This window comes from Carya illinoinensis, chromosome 10 (assembly GCF_018687715.1).
Source record: "Carya illinoinensis cultivar Pawnee chromosome 10, C.illinoinensisPawnee_v1, whole genome shotgun sequence".
In the NCBI taxonomy this organism is placed as follows: domain Eukaryota; kingdom Viridiplantae; phylum Streptophyta; class Magnoliopsida; order Fagales; family Juglandaceae; genus Carya; species Carya illinoinensis.
In genome coordinates, this window is record NC_056761.1 from 24,121,347 (window position 1) to 24,138,119 (window position 16,773).

The window sequence follows — 16,773 nt, forward strand, 5'->3', positions numbered from 1 at the left end:
TTTTAGCTATTTAAAATCAATGTATTTTAAATTCATCATGACATTATTATTGGTTTTAAATGGAAAAATGGTTAATAAGAATAAATGCAAGTTGTGATTTAAATTGATTAATAGCATGAGTTTATGCTTAACTTGAGATTTAATTGGATAATGTTTATTCATATGCATATTTTATCTTATTTAGAAAGCTTGGTATGAGATAAATTTTGTGTATGATCCATATGTTAAACTTTTTGAATAGATTGGAAGTCATTAACGCATGCATGACTCAAAACAATGAATTTTGGCTTGTAGGTCTTATACACATGACATGGAAAGATATATTGAATTGTTGACCACCTCTAGATTGAAGAGTGCCGTATGCACTTCATCCCACCAACTCAACACAAGTCACTCTCATCAATCATCCACCACCTCTTCCATTCACACTCAAATAAATCCACCAACTCCTTTCCAACCCACAGAAAAATACCTCTTTTGTCTTCCAATTGGTTGCATATCACATGAATTTAATCCATTCACATGGCAATAACCTCACATGGCAACAACTTGGCAAGTTGGAAGAAGGAGCTGAAATGTGATTGAAGGCTGCTGTCCACCGAAATTATACATTAAAGAAGAAGGCTGCTGTCCACCAAAATTATACATTGAAGAAGCACATCAAAGGCTGCTGCCTTTCCACTGAATTGGACAAGAGCTGTTGGAGAAGGAAGATAGAGAGCTGCATGTGATGTAGTCAAAAAATTAACACCACCGAAAAGGGAAAATGGAAAGCAAGACAATACATGCAAGTTGGGTCAATGTTTACGGCAATGAGAAGAGAATAGAGAGAGGCATGTGAATGTTGTGCTGGAATTAAAGTGTGTGTGTGGCTGGATGGCAGAAATTGAAAAGGTGTGAGAAGAAATAAGAGAAGTCGGCTGGAGTGAATTGTAGTTGGGGGAGTTTGGCACCGACTTGATATATATATATTGCTGGATGGAATGGAGAAGCACTGAATTCAACCATCTATATATATATGTGTGTGTGTGTGTGTGGCTGGACGGTAGAATAAAGGTGTGAAAGGAGAGATGCCGTGATTGGTGTTCGGTGCATGATTTGCTTGAGCTGAAGTGTGATGTGCTGGAATTAATTGAGAGAAGTCGGTGGTGGGTGCTTAATGTGTTGTGCTAAAACTGAAAAATAAAAAAAGGAAAGAAAGCAAATTCGGTGCATGTGAGTGTTGTGCTGGAATTAATTGAGAAAAAGGGGTGAAGAGCAAAGTCGATGCATGATTGGAGGAAAAAGAGCCGTGCTTGACTTGTATAAAGCAATGGATGGTGAGAGAGATGTGGGATTAGAGGGAATTTTCTGGAGGTATACATACCGTGTTGGACTTGGTTGCTTGGTTTGAATTGAGAAACCAATTGAATAAAGAGTGTGAATGCAAGATTGAATGTGAATGCAAGAGTCGGCTGTAATTATTCTTCAAGTGAGGTGTGAATGCAAGATTGAATGTGAATCCAAGAGTCGGCTGGAATTATTCTTCAAGTGAGGTGTGAATGCAAGATTGAGTGTGAATGCAAGTGACTACTAGTGGAGTTGTTCGGCTATAAAAGGGGTGCAATCCGAAAAAAAAAACAACTTACAAAAAAACAACTTACAAGAACAACTTTGTGCTTTGTTATGTTCTTTAAATAATTGAGTCTTTCTTGTGTTCGGCAGTTTTGTTTTTCCTTTTGGCTTCAATGCTTTGTTGTTTTAGAATTTTTATTAAGTGTATTAAGAATTGTTCTAGAATTTTATTTCATTAAGTGTAATACCTTAATTTCTATTAAGTGTGCTAGTTTGTTTCATGCAACAAAAGAATTGTTTTAGAAGTTTTAATTAAATATGCTAGTTGGTTTTATGCAACAAAAGAATTATTTTAGAAGTTTTAATTAAATATGCTAGTTGGTTCCATACAACAAAAGAATTGTTCTAGGAGTTCTCATTAAGTTTGTTACCTTAATTTATTGCAAGAAAGGTTTGGTTGTAAGCTTTTGTTTTTGTTTTTGATTTTTCTGAAACATAATACATGGGAGTAGAGGGAATTGAGCTTTTCATTCGTAAAGTGAAGTAAGTTGGTTTAGATTTATTTTTCTAGAGGAGATTTAGTTGGTTTGAGTTATATTTTTTCAGAAAGTGAAGGAGAGAGCTTTTGTTTTTGTTTTAGTTGGGTAATTTATTTGTTGTTTACTTATTTCATGTTATTTATTTTTATTGTTTCTTTAAACTTTCATTTAACAGTGATTACAATTGTTATGTGTTATTTTGAGAATTTGTGATTTAAATACAAAGACGAATTCTAGAATCTTGGTTTTATGCATTTTCAATTTTCAGTGCATGTTTTGTCAATTACTTTCTAATTTAGTTTACTTCTTAATTTAGTCTTATTAATTTCTGAGTTTAATCTATTAGTCCTTTTGATGATTTGCAAAATTTCATATTGCAGATTTTACAAGTTCGCTCGAGCGGAGGCTTTTGGCTGCTCGAGTGAATTCAGCTAGATTCAAACGCTCGACTGCCGCTCGACAGGGAGCTCGAGCGGGTTGCTGAAAAACAAAGATCGCTCGAGCGGAGACATTGGCCGCTCGAGCGAAATCAGGCAGAGTCGAACGCTCGATGTGCGCTCGATAGGACGTTCGAGCGAAATCAGGCAGAGTCGAATGCTCGATGCGTGCTCGACACCCCGCTCGAGCGAACATCGTATTTTGACAGATTTTAGGTTTTCCGCCGTGAGACCATATAAAAGCAATTTTTCACTCTAGAGCCGCGAGTTTTGACTGGAGAACACTTCTTGGGAGAGAAAAACGCAGTTAGAGGGATTCAATTCATCTGTTTTTGGAGACGGAATTCCAATTATTGCACGTACGTTGGAATCATACACGAGCACGGACGAGAGAAAAGCGTTGAATCGTTCCCTTGAGCTTTTGACGACGAGTTGAGGCTGCAAGGAGGATTTTTCAGTGTTTATTTTCTTCTTCCCATCTTCTCAGAACAATTATGGTGAATTCGTTTATGTTGAATTCCATTTCTAGCATGAGCTAAATTTTCTTCATTCTAGGAAAATGATGTAACCTATTTCCGAACTATGCTTGATTGTCTATGCTAATTTAATGCAATTCTCTATTTGTTTATCTGATTTATTCTGAGTTTATTGCTTCTAATTAACTGGCCATTGATTAGATGATAAGTAATCTTGTGATTTGCTATCGAAAGAGGGAATCATAGGGTAGATCTTGGATATTTCAGCATAGGTAAGTATAGAGATCGAAAGACTTGTATGAACCTATGTAGTAATTAAATCTTTGGTCTTATTGCATTCTTGATTATTGAATTTGCATATTCTTGTGTGAATTGATAACCAAGAGTCAATTCCAATTGACTATCGAAAGAGGCTTTTGGATGAATTAGAGATTTGCTAATAGGCAAAAGAGATTTAAATTAAATTAGGTGGATGAGAAAAGCATAGTGAAGAAGTAGGTGAAATCGATTTCCTAGAAGTTTTCTTCCCATTAATTTGATCTTTGAACGTCAGTGTTATTTCCTTTGCACATTATTCTTTGAGTTGTTCTAGTTTAGATTGCAACTACAAAAATCTTAGTGATTCCTCTAGATAAAATCAAGTTTAGTATAATTTTGGTATTTGGCAAACGTAAGGTACTAATCCCTGAGGACGATACTCTTCTTATTACTTTACTATAAAACTACGATACTGTGCACTTGCAGTTTTGCACCGGTCACCTTTACATTCCAATCCGACAATCAAAATCTAAAAACATGAATCTAGTCCATGATTAGTAATCTCTTCCATCTATTGCACATATCATCCTCTTGTTTTCTCTTTGTGAAGTTTTTCACATTTTTCAACGAGTTTAATTTTAAGTAACTTTCCCTAAGGAGACGATCTAGGAATTTATTCCTAATTATTACACAACATCCTCCTGCACTTGGGATAGCATTAGTGCTACTCATTATTGAGTGAGTCAAGTTTTTGGCGCTGTTGCCAGGGAAAAGTTGTTTAATTTAAATTTAAACTTGTTATTTTATTTTATTTTTCTCTACCATATTATCTCCGGTTACTCATCTCATTTGCATCAACCACTCATCTCTACCATATTAGATTGATGTTTCATGTCATGGGTAAGAGACACTTCAAATAGGTTGCTTAGAGTCACATTGAGTGTTGAGAGTAGTATACACAGCTTGGAGGTAGATAGCTCATCTGTCTTTTCTTTGAGTGAGCCAGGTGACAAAATTGAAATTGAACCAGAAAACATGGCTGCACCTGCACCACACACTCTTAAGGATTATTTGCAACCCACTCGTACCACTACACCTTCATGCATAGTTTTACCAGAAAATGCACCTAATTTCTCTATTAAGCATGGCATGATGTCAGTGATACCTCAGTTCCACGGGATGGATTCTGAGAGTCCTTACCAGCACTTGACAGATTTTGAGTTGGCTTGTGCTACTTTTATCACCAGGGCTGTTACTGATGAATTCATTAGACTTAGTTTGTTTCCTTTCTCTTTAAAGGATAAAGCGAAGATTTGGTTTAACTCTTTGAGACCTAATTCTATTTCTAGTTGGTCTGATATGCAGCGTGAATTCTTACAAAAAATTTTTCCTTTTCAGAGAACTCAGTTTTTGCAAGAGCAAATCAGCCAGTTCAATCAGAGACCTGATGAGACCTTTCAGGCCAGTTGGGAAAAATTTAAGGATTTGGTGAACATTTGTCCACATCATGGTTTTGAATCTTGGAGGTTGGTGAGCTATTTTTACACTGGTCTCACTCCAGAATGCAAACAATTTGTTCAGACAATGTGCAATGGGGAGTTCTTTAGCAAGGAACCTGATGAAGCAGTATCATTTTTTGACTACCTTGCTGAGAGCGCACAACAGTGGAACACTCGTACTGATCGAGTTCCATTAACAGCACAGCCACTGAGGGCTATTTCTGGAGGGGATAGATATGAGCTTAAGGGAGACACTGATGTTCAAGCCCGAATAACTGCATTGACTAGAAGACTGGAGGTCATGAAAATGGAAAAAGTGAAGGCTGTGAAAGTAGTGGAGGCATATTCTATATGTGCTGATTCAACCCATAAGACCCAAGACTGCCCGATAATGCCAGTATTTCAAGAAAGTGGGTCTATTTCAAGAAAGTGGGTCTGAGCCGATGCAATAAGCTAATTGGGTCAATAGAGCACATAATTAGCCATTCTCCAACACATATAATCCGGGGTGGAGGAATCACCCAAATTTCTCATGGAGAAATGATCAGCCTGGTCGGTCCCCACCACCTCAGCAGCAGCCATTCCATCAGGGTGCTCCTCAGCATCAATATCCGTCATATCAGAATCCTCAGAGTTATCCTCATGTAGCTCCTCCTGGATTTCAGCCTCATGTAGCTGTACAGAGTTCTCAGCCTTCATCATCTGCAAAGAAGACTCTAGATGACAGTATGGCACAGATGACCAATACACTTCAGCAATTCATGCAGATTCAGGCCACCACAAATAATCAGAACACTCAGGCCATAAATGAGTTGCGTGGCACTGTTAATAAGATGAGCACAACCTTGAGCACCTTAGAGAAGGGGAAATTTCCAGCACAGCCTCAGCCTAATCCTCAAGTATACAGACAACAACAATATCAAGTGAATAATGTCTCAGGAGACGTTATTGAGACAGCGAAAGCTGTTCTTACTTTGAGAAGTGGGAAGGAAGTTTCCCGACCTGAGATAACTATAGACACAGAGGTAATTGCTCCTACGCCTAAAGATGCAGCAGAGATGGATGAAGTTGAAAAAGAACCAGAGGTAGTAAGACCAAATTTATATAAAATTAATTTTTAATTAGCAACGAACTTCAAATTCTTGCTAATGAGGGAAGACATATTTGTAGCAATTCATTTTCATTGGTAATGATATATATATATATATATTCATTGGTAATTGAAGGAAAGTTATATAAAATACATTTTTAATTTGCAAGGAATTTCAAATCGTTACTAATGGGGAAAAATTTATTTGCAATGAAATTATACCTTTGCTAATAGGTATTTGTCATCTTTTTGCGGTTGGCATCTAAAAACTTTTTGCAACACATATATGTTGTTGCTATTATCTCAAAATCGTTGCTAATTAAATTCGCATACCAAATCCAATTTTAATTGAAATGATTATTTTGCAAAAAAATATTTCTTCGCAAATGTATATATTTGCAAGAGAAATGCACCGTTGCAGAAAAGGCTATTGTTAGCAAGGAAAAAAAATTTCGGCCTTTCCTATTGTAGTGGTATGTATATATATATAAGGTTTCAATATTAGTTTATTTTTTTCCAATTCTAATTGATAGAAGAATATATAGTCTAAGTTTGCAATTTTATCATTCTTCTAATTAAATGGGGTGCATTTTCCACTACAACAGTAATTTTGACATAATTTGAGATGATTTTTATGAGTACTTTAAAATGATTATTGACAATTCTATATTCTTACCAAACTACAAATATTTTCCTTACTAAAACTACATTATGCCTCATGCAAAAGTATTGTTACATCTATTCAAATAATAATAACATGACATTTATCCAAAGTTCGGAAAATGAAGAGGAAATAGCAGTGCTAGCTTGGTATCCGAGATCTGAAGTTAGTGATGTAATTCAATAGAATCCACTAAGACATGATCTTATCAATATTAATGGTATCTCCAACAGTAGTACTGGTGGTTCATTGTGAGTATCTTTGTTCCTGACTATATACTGACTCAGTAGCTATGGAAAAATGGATCAAATCATGATCAAGCTGTATGATCTCCATCTTCCATCTTTTTCTTCAAATTATCATCAATACCAGTGTAATCCAACTTATGTAAAATATCTACAACCCGCAAACTTCCATCATTTTCAATCTTGTTTCCAGCTTGGATATGAAATTTCTCTTTTAATGATCCATCGTCAAAGGCTTGATCACCAAGTTCTGAACTAAAAGATCCCAATATCGCTGCATCATCATCTTCCGACACCCAAGCTCGAAAATCGATCATTGAAGGTGGGATCTTAGAAAAGAAGACCTCTTTCAAGTTCTGTATTATTCCCATGGTGAAAGGGTTTTCATTCTTATCATAGCGGTACCGAAAATTCTCATAAGTTGTCTGAAAAGGAAAATGACATGAGATTAGAAAATCTAACATAATAATAAAAGACATTTATATTTCAAAAATTCTATATACAGTCATTTTTGTGTATTCTTTACATAGTCTACTAATGTGATTTATATGCATATATAGGTTTATCAAAAGGCTACAATTGGTGATAAATTTGGTTATATATATGTGGTGTTTGCTATATAAACATAGCACACCCGGCCAATACACAAAGTTTCACTCGCACTATTGAAAAAGTACCTAAAATCATCATGAAGATAAAAAACCCTAAATATAAATGATGGTGCATGCAAGCATGCAGGTGAATATATGAACATGTAGATGTCTTAAGAGGCATTAGTAATTATTAGTTGTAAAATGTAGAACTAATTTAATTCGTATTATAACAAAATAATTGAATACACATACATATTTCTAGTATTTTCCATAAAATTTAAGAGAACAAATATTATCCATCTTTCTCTCCCCAATTCAATTCTCTATCCTAAGATAAGGAGAGAAGCCAGCTTGAGTTGGAGATCACCTAGCCTAGCCACTGATTGAATACTTGTGAGAAGGCTGTCCATAGATTGAGTGAAGTCAATAAGAACGTTAATTAGTGTCAAAGCTAGAAGGTATATATATACAACATACATGGTGGATGGGGTCTTGTATCATCGAAGATTAATTAGCCCTCACGCTTGTTTCGTATCCCTTAGCTCCCAAAGGAGTACAAAAAACAACTTGCTAGGGGCATAGGCCTTGTCCCATAAGATCGTTTGGGTGGGTTACTATTGATCGACCATGCACATTCCCTCGAATGAGACAGGCACAAAGATCTTCAAACATCCAAGACTCTCACCTCAAGATGTGACCTTGATATGATTATAACTGTGAACTTGGCGCAAGAGGGTTGACATTGTGTGTCCCTTTCTCCGAAAAAGAGGTGAAGTTTATAACAGTGGCCATCATTACTAAAACGAATGGCTCTTCCATTTTGCTTGGAAATCTATTGTTTATCAATTCGATACTCCCGATCGAGGTCCTAAATGACCACTGTGGTTTTGACAATGGAATCCTAAATGACCACTTTGGTATCACAATACATAGATTCTCCAATGAGAATTTGCTTTTATTGTATAGTATTTATGTAATGCCTCAATGTAAAACCCAAACTACATGACCTATATAGATCTTAAAAAGACTAGTCAATAATACAATTGGATTTCCATTGGAACATTATAAAAAGCAAGAACTTCTTATTCCTAAATAATGTGAGATCTCATATGCCACCTACCATTATCCTTATCATATGAGATATCACAATTATCTATTCCCTTTAAATTTCTGACGTCCTCGTCAGGCCAGTCTGTCGTTGGTGGCATGGCTCAAGTCCCACATTTCTGGTTGAGATGGACTCTAATACTATTTGTAACGCTCCAATGGAACACCCAAATCACATGATGATGTATACTCTAAAATGACTAGTCAATGATATAATTGAAGCCCCATTAGAACTTTATAAAGAGCAAGAACTTCTCATTTCCAAATAATGTGAGATCTCATATACCACTTACGCTTATCTTTATCATATGAGGTATCACCATTTGCTATTTGACAAGATGCAAATCATAATTGATAGTACTGCTTCTTTTGGAAGGATTGATCTACTCATCAAATCAATATGTGTTCTTTGTTATGGACTAACAAGCCTTCATGTGGAGAGATTGGTTGTCGGTGGTATATTGTAACACCTAATTTTATTAAGTTTAAGAAAAAAGTTATTTTTAGAAATTAAGGGAAACCAGAATATTACTAACATTGTCCTAAAAGATTCTCTTTTGAAAGGAGCACCTACAAAGTATAAAAAGATTTTATAAAATAAACAAAATCATTTTGTATTAAAATACCTAAAATATAAAAGAGAGTTTACGTAAGTCCTAGCTATAGCTTATTAAAAATCGTTCAAGTCTCACATACATGCTTGACAAAATAAAACTACGTGCCGGGTGAATCTAAAAACTTCAATTGAAGTACATGAAATTTTAATTAAAAGCCAACATGATCATTGCATGGCCCTCAAATGTAATTAACTTCTATGGAAAATCGATGACTAATAAAGGATCGTCAAGCAGATAGACATGCATACTTGCCATGGCTAAGTAAGATTATCAAGACAACTATGAGATGAAAAGAGCACAGGAAACATCTAGAAATGAATTAAAGGGAAATATATATATATATATATATAAGAGCAGCAAGAAGATCAAGAAGCTAGGGTGATTAATTACCTGGTTGGTGCAGATGAGATAAAAATGGAAGAAGGTAAGTCCACCAACAAACCAGAAAACTACGAAGCAATATACTATGAGAATAACTGAAACTATATCACGTGACATGGCGCTCCACAAATTGCCTTCTCTCCGTAGAACATTCATCCAAGAAAACGTAAACACGTATATACACAAGAGGGTTGACGACAGTATAAACATGATGAAGAATGGATAGTTACGCTGCAAATACAACATATAATATCCACGTGTAAGATAGATAAATAGTTATGTAAAATCAATTATTTAATTAAGAAATCGAAAATAGTTACACACTACAAAAAAAATGATTTTTTATGTCACTTAAATTGGATGCGAAAAATATAAAATAGTTGCCAAAGTTTTTTTCCAAACTATTTTATATTTTTTGTATCTAATTTAGGTGATGTAAAAAGTCATTTTTCTTGTAGTAACATAAACTTCATAAATATGGAATATATATATATAGTCCCTATAAACTATTGGTAACAAGAACATGAGTGCAAAACCAATGATATTATATCTCCCACTTTATAATTGGTTTAAGGTTTTCCACCCACAATAATTAACTAAGTCTTGTATGCATTTTCATACTTGATGTACTCCGTCAAATTGTAAAACTCTTTTAATTGTAAATGAATTCTGCTACCTACAAACCTAGCGTATTAACAATTGACGACTTCTTGTGGAATCCCTTTTAGTTATTAAAATTCAAAATTATGTTTTTTAGTTGATATGGTATGTCTCGATACGCCACATCACTGGTGTGTCTTAGGTGCCGTTTAGATAGTAAGTTGAAATGAGATAAGTTGAGATGAAAGTTGAAATTTGAATAAAATATTATTAGAATATTAATTTTTTTATTTTATTATTATTTTGAGATTTGAAATGGTTGAATTTTTTATGATATTTTATGTGAAATTTTAAAAAAATTGTAATGATAAGATGAGATAAAATGATATAAACCACTTCTTATATCCAAACCGAGCCTTTGTGCATCAAAATATGGGTTTGCAAATAGAATTTTCATTGTGAAGTAAATCTAGTGTCTCGTTCTAAACTACGTCAATTTGTAAGTTTGTTTTAATATAATTTATTTGAAGATCTTAAATAGAGTATGCAGACAATCTAATACACTGACCCAATGCACTGATATATTCTTTTAGTACAACCAACTTACCAATCCAATACACTGACCCACCCAAGGGCAGTGGTGATCGAATTTCTGCACACAATTGTTGCACAGAGAGCAATGAGAAGCGCGTGGTGGGCGGTAAAGCAAGCAAGTGTTGCAGTACTTCACTTTTACGGTGTGACCATTCACTATTACATCCTTCATTCGAGGTAATTTCAATTTGCCGCCTTTGCTATTCAGCCACTCCATAGACATTGTTGGAGTGTCAAATGCTTCATCGGATTCAAGTGGGTGTAAGTTTCTTGGAATAATTCCTGGATCTCTCCCTGATGTCAAGAACAGAAACGTAAAATCCTGCATCCACCCACAACCATTAGAAAAAGATCGGATTTAAGCATCAATATCGATCTAACCCAAAACATTTGTTATGCCATTTGTAAAAGTCAAGATCATCTACCCACCAAAAGAGTCAGAACCAATCCAAAAATCAGTACAGGATAGCTAAAACGACGATCCTCTTCTTTGATCGTTAATATCATTCTTATGCAGAATGTGATTGCAGGGGCTCCAATTAGAAATGTAGTTAGAAATAGTGATCCTGCGTCATGACCAAAGATTATTCTCCCGCCACACAAAAATTTCTGTCATCATCAAAGAAAATTAAGTCTCCGTTAAGAGTAACATAATGTAATTAAAGTGCAACAAATAAATTAACCAAAGAACGAAGATTTATTACAAAACAAAGCAATGAAGAAGAATGAGAAGGGAAACAAATTGAGAGAAAAATTATTACATTGTTACCCTTCCAAACTTGGTAGAGCCTCTTGGTATCGGGTTTGGGAGAGGGAGAGGACATGGCCATAGGCATGGAGGGAGAGATCCAGCTCTGGTTTTTGTTCCAACTCATATTTATCTCTATGATCTTTCTGATCTGCAACAAAGCAATCTTCTTTATTCGCAAAAACCCACATTGAATTCAGATACGCTTTTCATTCAACCAGTTGGAGGTAATACGTAATAAGCGAAAGAAAAGTGATCACAGATCGTCTCTATCTCCGTCTCTCTCTCCCTCTGTCGTGGATTCAGAAAAGCAGCCACCCTCTCTGTCTATCTGCCTCTCTCTCTCTTCTCTGTATCTCCCCTGTTTCAGAAACAAACTTGCTTCGAGATAGTCCCCTAACAATATTCGTAGTCGACCGGGTTTGTCGCAACCAAAACCATTTAAGAAAAGAACTCACGACAATGTAAAGAGAAGAAGCGTGCGATCCAAACATTGTCGTTTGTTTACTTCTTTGTGATCCATCGCTTTTGATTAAAACTCAAGGATCTGATTCGTGCATTCGGCAAATATATATATGAGATTCATTTTCTTATAATTGGGAAAGAAGATATCTACTGAGATACATGCAAAAATAGGACTTCCGGTGAAAAACCAATTATCCTCGTTCACTCTTACGATAACCTACTGCGCTTTGTGCGGACTTCAATAGTTTGTTTGTTTTTTAGTACCTTATCTTATAACTCATATGTGTATAATATATAAGCATATGTGTATGTATATATATATATGTGATAACCTAAACTTAGCTATGCCCTTGAGCATGTTTCACTATTGGGTTATGAACTTATGCATGGTTGTTGGGCCATGCAAGATGGTAGAACACTTGGAAATTTTGACTTGATGCACTAGTATCTACGCCTACAAGGGAGACCAACAAGGCCCAAGCAAATTCGGCCTAAACACTGATATAAGTTTAGAAACCCTTGAGGACTCTAGGGAAAAATCCTAGCCTATCCCTTAGTGCAATCTGTCATCCACTTGTGACCCACACTAGATGCCATGAACTTGGACATAATGTAAGGAAAGGGGGAGGTGAGAGATTTTAGGGTTTGCTGACCTAAGAAGCCCCACACACCCACCCAAGAGCTTTTCACCTAATTTCTGCCACTTGTCACGCAAGTAGAGAGCTTTGTTTGTAGATAAGTGCTTTTTGACATATGTCACTAGCTAGAGAAAGCTTCTAGAGAAAGGAAATGATGAGGTACACGGAGAAGTGGCACCTTGGGGAAAGCCAAGAAACAAGGGGCACAACACACACAAGTGATTTTCGGTTTCAAGAAGGCATTGCCAAGTGTCATCTATGCAAGATGTAATGATGAAAAAGGAAGAAGATTGGGATTGGAAAGGGGCAAAATTTTGCTAGGAGGAGAATGACCTACACGCCTATGGAGGCTTCTAGAAGGATTTTGTGAGAAGGCTAGAGGTGAATAGTTAGGGCAAGGGAAATTATGCTTGTCATCCACTAAGGACCAATCACACAATGCTCAAGACCTTGGTAGAAGAGAGGTCTTCTTGGGAAGAAGAAGGGCATTTCGGCACACACATACACATCACTTGCCACATGGCGAGCATGCATGCATGTAAGGCATTGAGGAAGATTTGAGTTTGAAGAAAGACTCTTTTGCCACTAAATACAATGAACCAAGACACATGGAGAAGGGTAAAAGGGGGATAGGATTTTGGTTTTGAGGAAGCCCACGCCATTGGTCCAAAAATGCATATTTCATAGAAATCAATCATGAAGAAGGGGAAGAGGCACATGGCTAGGATGTCAATTGCCATCCATGCATTGGGTTTTGGTTTTTCAAGGAGGGATTACACGCCTATATAAGGGGGAGGAGCCAAAAATGTGAGTCCTTTGGTCACTTGGTGAAGCACTTTTCTTGAGTCATTTAGCCATACTACTCTTTCTCATTTCCACTACTTTCTCTCAATCCAAATACCACCCACGCCACTACCATCTTCTTGCAAAACACTATTCTAAGTGGACCACAATTTGGAGACACATCTAAGGAGGAAGGCCATGCAAGGTAAGGGAACCAACCACTCTTTTCTTACATACATACATGGCCAAGAGAGAAAGAGGGTTTCAAATTTGATGAAGCTTTTCATGAACATTTGCACAAACACACACACACAGCCCAACAGAGAAAGAGGGTTTCGGATTCATGAAGCTTTTCACATGAACCCTTGCATGATCACACACGCACGATTGGGAAGGCTAGGTTTTCTTTTCAAAGGATCAAGACCTGAACCTCACTTGCCTTAAGCACATGGGTGTGATATCTTTGGAGAGAGGAATGCCATGACCTCAGCTAGGGTTTTTGTTTCGTGAGAGTTTCGGAATTGAGAATTGGGAGTCCGAATATTGAGAATCATTTCTCATCTTGGAAATGAACTTCATGAGCCAAAAACACAAAATTTACTCACACACACGGATTAGGGTTTCAGATGACCATATCTTGTAATACCCAAGTCCTATAGCGTAGACTTACATGTCATCTTATTAATTATTTTGAATAAAATATTCTTTATGTATGTTAAAATAAAGATCTTAGTTATTTTATTTATTATTTTAATATGGGTGTGCTTGTATTTTTATATAGTTTATTAAAATAAATCAAGGGTATGATTTTATGACCTTGTAATAGTTTCCCTTAAGTCCTCTAGTTTTATTTATTCAAGAATAGCCCCAATTATTCCCCACCATTGGATTGGTAGGTGGGAAAATATCTTGAGGTAGATAGATTCCCACCGTTTATTCCTTAGCTTATGAGGTAAGATTGACCAAAAAGGGATAACTAGCTATTGTAAAGGGCATGTTTTTCTAAATTGATTAGCTTGTCCGAGATGCCAAATTTGTCCTATGTCCCTTTATTAAGCAAATTTCCAGATTTGAGCCTTTATTTCCATTAATTTCAAAGTAATCTCAAATCCAATAAACTTTCTTAAGCCCATGAGTTCTCAACTATCTTTCCATGTAAAAGACCCAATTGGCATTTTATGGACAGTTAGCATGCTTTAGTATTAATTATATTATTTTTGTAAATGTTAGAGGAGAAGTTAGTTAATTGGGTTAACACTAAGAGTAGAAGGGGAGTTACGTTAGTGTGAAGCCCCCATATTTTTGTTTGGGATCGGATGGACATCCGAAGAGTCGGGACATGCAACACAAGATTACATGCTTCCGTTCATGACATATAAGATGCAATGTTCCTAACATGCATCTAGCATTATGCAATATTCATAGCAGATAATTCTTTCTTAAGGAATACTATACACCAGACTTAAAATATCCCAAATAGTTAAAACATAATCTACGCATATTTAACAAAATAAATATCCATGATTATAGTATGTGACGCCCCTAGATTCCGTTTGGTATCGAACGGACATCTGAAGCGTCGGGACATGCAATACAAGGTTACCTGCCCCCGTTCATGATATATAAGATGCAATGTTCCTAACATGCATCTAGCATTATGCAATATTCGCAGCAATAATTTTTTTTGACCAATACTATGCACCAAACTTATAACATCCCAAATAGTTAAATTGTAATCCAAGTATATTTGACAAAAATAAACATCCACGATTTCAGTATGAATCTCAGAAGACTGTAATCTAAAAAACATGGGAGGCCAGACTCCTTACTTACATTACCAAAATACACTATTGAAGAAGTTCGTTGAGTAACTCGTATAACTCGACTAACGAGATCAAAATACTGTCCAAAAACTAATTATGGAAGCTGTAAGCTTCGCGTCATGTCTGCGGGATCTAGTCAATCTCCTTCAGTCTACCAATGTTCGCTCCCTGCTCTGATCCTGACACATCACTTACCATTTGAGGGGAATGATAGTTGGGACTACCACGGTAAGATTTGATTACAAATCTCAGTAAGTTAACAGGAAACTCCCACACATGTTAATGATACATGCATGGCAGTAAAAACATGAATGCATAATTAAAGTTATAAGTAAGCATAGCATAACTTGACATATAGCATAGCATAACTGACATAACCTGAACTGAAACATGAATTGAACTAGACTTGACATGACATGAACTTGAACTTATAATATAACATGGACTAGCAATATAACATGAACGTGAACTTGAAACATAACATAGACTTGAACCATAGCATGAACGTGAACATACATAACATAAACATGAACTTGAATTTAACATAAACCTGAGCATAACATGACATAAACGTTAACTTGATACATAATGTAAACATGAACATAACATAACATGTACGTGAACTTGAATATAACATGTACGTGAATATAACATGACATGAACATACACTTGAAACATAACGTGAACATAAACATAACATAACATGAATGTGAGTTTGAACATAACATAAACGTGACCATAACATGATATGAACATGAACTTGAAACTTAATGTGAACATGAACATAACATGTACGTGAATATAACATAACATAACATGAACTTGATCTCAAACTTATTCTTATCTCGTGGAGTCACCATGATTGCTTATTCTTATCTCATGGGGTCACCATGATTGCTCATTCTTATCTCATGGGGTTACCATGATGGTGTATTCTTATCTTATGGGGTTACCATGATTGCTTATTCTTATCTCATGGGTTCACCATGATTGCTTATTCTTATCTCATAGGGTTACCATAATGGTATATTCTTATCTCATGGGGTTACCATGATTGCTTATTCTTATCTCATGGGTTCACCATGATTGCTTATTCTTATCTCATGGAGTTACCATGATGGTGTATTCTTATCTCATGGGTTACCGTGATTGTTTATTCTTATCTCATGGGTTCACAACAATTGCTTATTCTTATCTCATGGGGTTACCATAATTGCTTATTCTTAACTTCTTGACATGAACTTTAAATCTTGTTCCATAGACTTAATTAATAACGTGACCATATGGGTGCTACACGGGTCCCTTTGAGCCGTGTGTCCCTGCCAATTACTACATCACAACACAAATATCAACACTAGCTGGGAGTGCGTTAATACGTACTCCACAGTTGTTGTGGCCCCATGTATTCTACGTTTTATAATTACTGTGTCATACGTAGTGTATGCTCCACAGTTGTTGTGACCCTATATTGTGATACCTCATTTTTACGTGTATTTTCACTGAAGGAGTTTTTTAATTTAATTTATATATTGGTTCTTTTATTTTAAATTATTGTATTTTAATTGGTTTTATTTTAGTTTGATGTGGTGTTTAATTTATTTTAGTCCTTTTATGGTTTTTAAAATTGTTTTCGTCAGATCAGTTTTTGGACTCCGGAAGTGAGGA

The 16,773-nt window shown here is 35.8% G+C and overlaps 1 protein-coding gene across 3 annotated transcripts; it reads right to left on the bottom strand.

Annotated features, from left to right (window-relative positions):
- Window positions 1–6,569: 6,569 nt before the first annotated feature.
- On the bottom strand, window positions 6,570–11,993 carry LOC122278930 (probable protein S-acyltransferase 3). 3 transcript variants are annotated; one of them, XM_043089137.1, is made up of 6 exons: window positions 11,634–11,991; window positions 11,413–11,550; window positions 11,081–11,260; window positions 10,665–10,973; window positions 9,467–9,688; window positions 6,570–7,184 (listed from the first exon to the last, which is right to left on the bottom strand). In XM_043089137.1, exons 2-6 carry the CDS (start codon window positions 11,524–11,526, stop codon window positions 6,831–6,833), a joined length of 1,179 nt encoding a protein of 392 aa, XP_042945071.1. In that variant the 5' UTR covers window positions 11,527–11,550; window positions 11,634–11,991; the 3' UTR covers window positions 6,570–6,830. The 3 variants fall into 3 exon arrangements, with proteins under 3 accessions (XP_042945071.1, XP_042945072.1, XP_042945070.1); XM_043089138.1 differs by having other exon boundaries at window positions 11,081–11,217; window positions 11,413–11,993; XM_043089136.1 differs by having other exon boundaries at window positions 11,413–11,990.
- Between the last annotated feature and the right edge of the window lie 4,780 nt (window positions 11,994–16,773).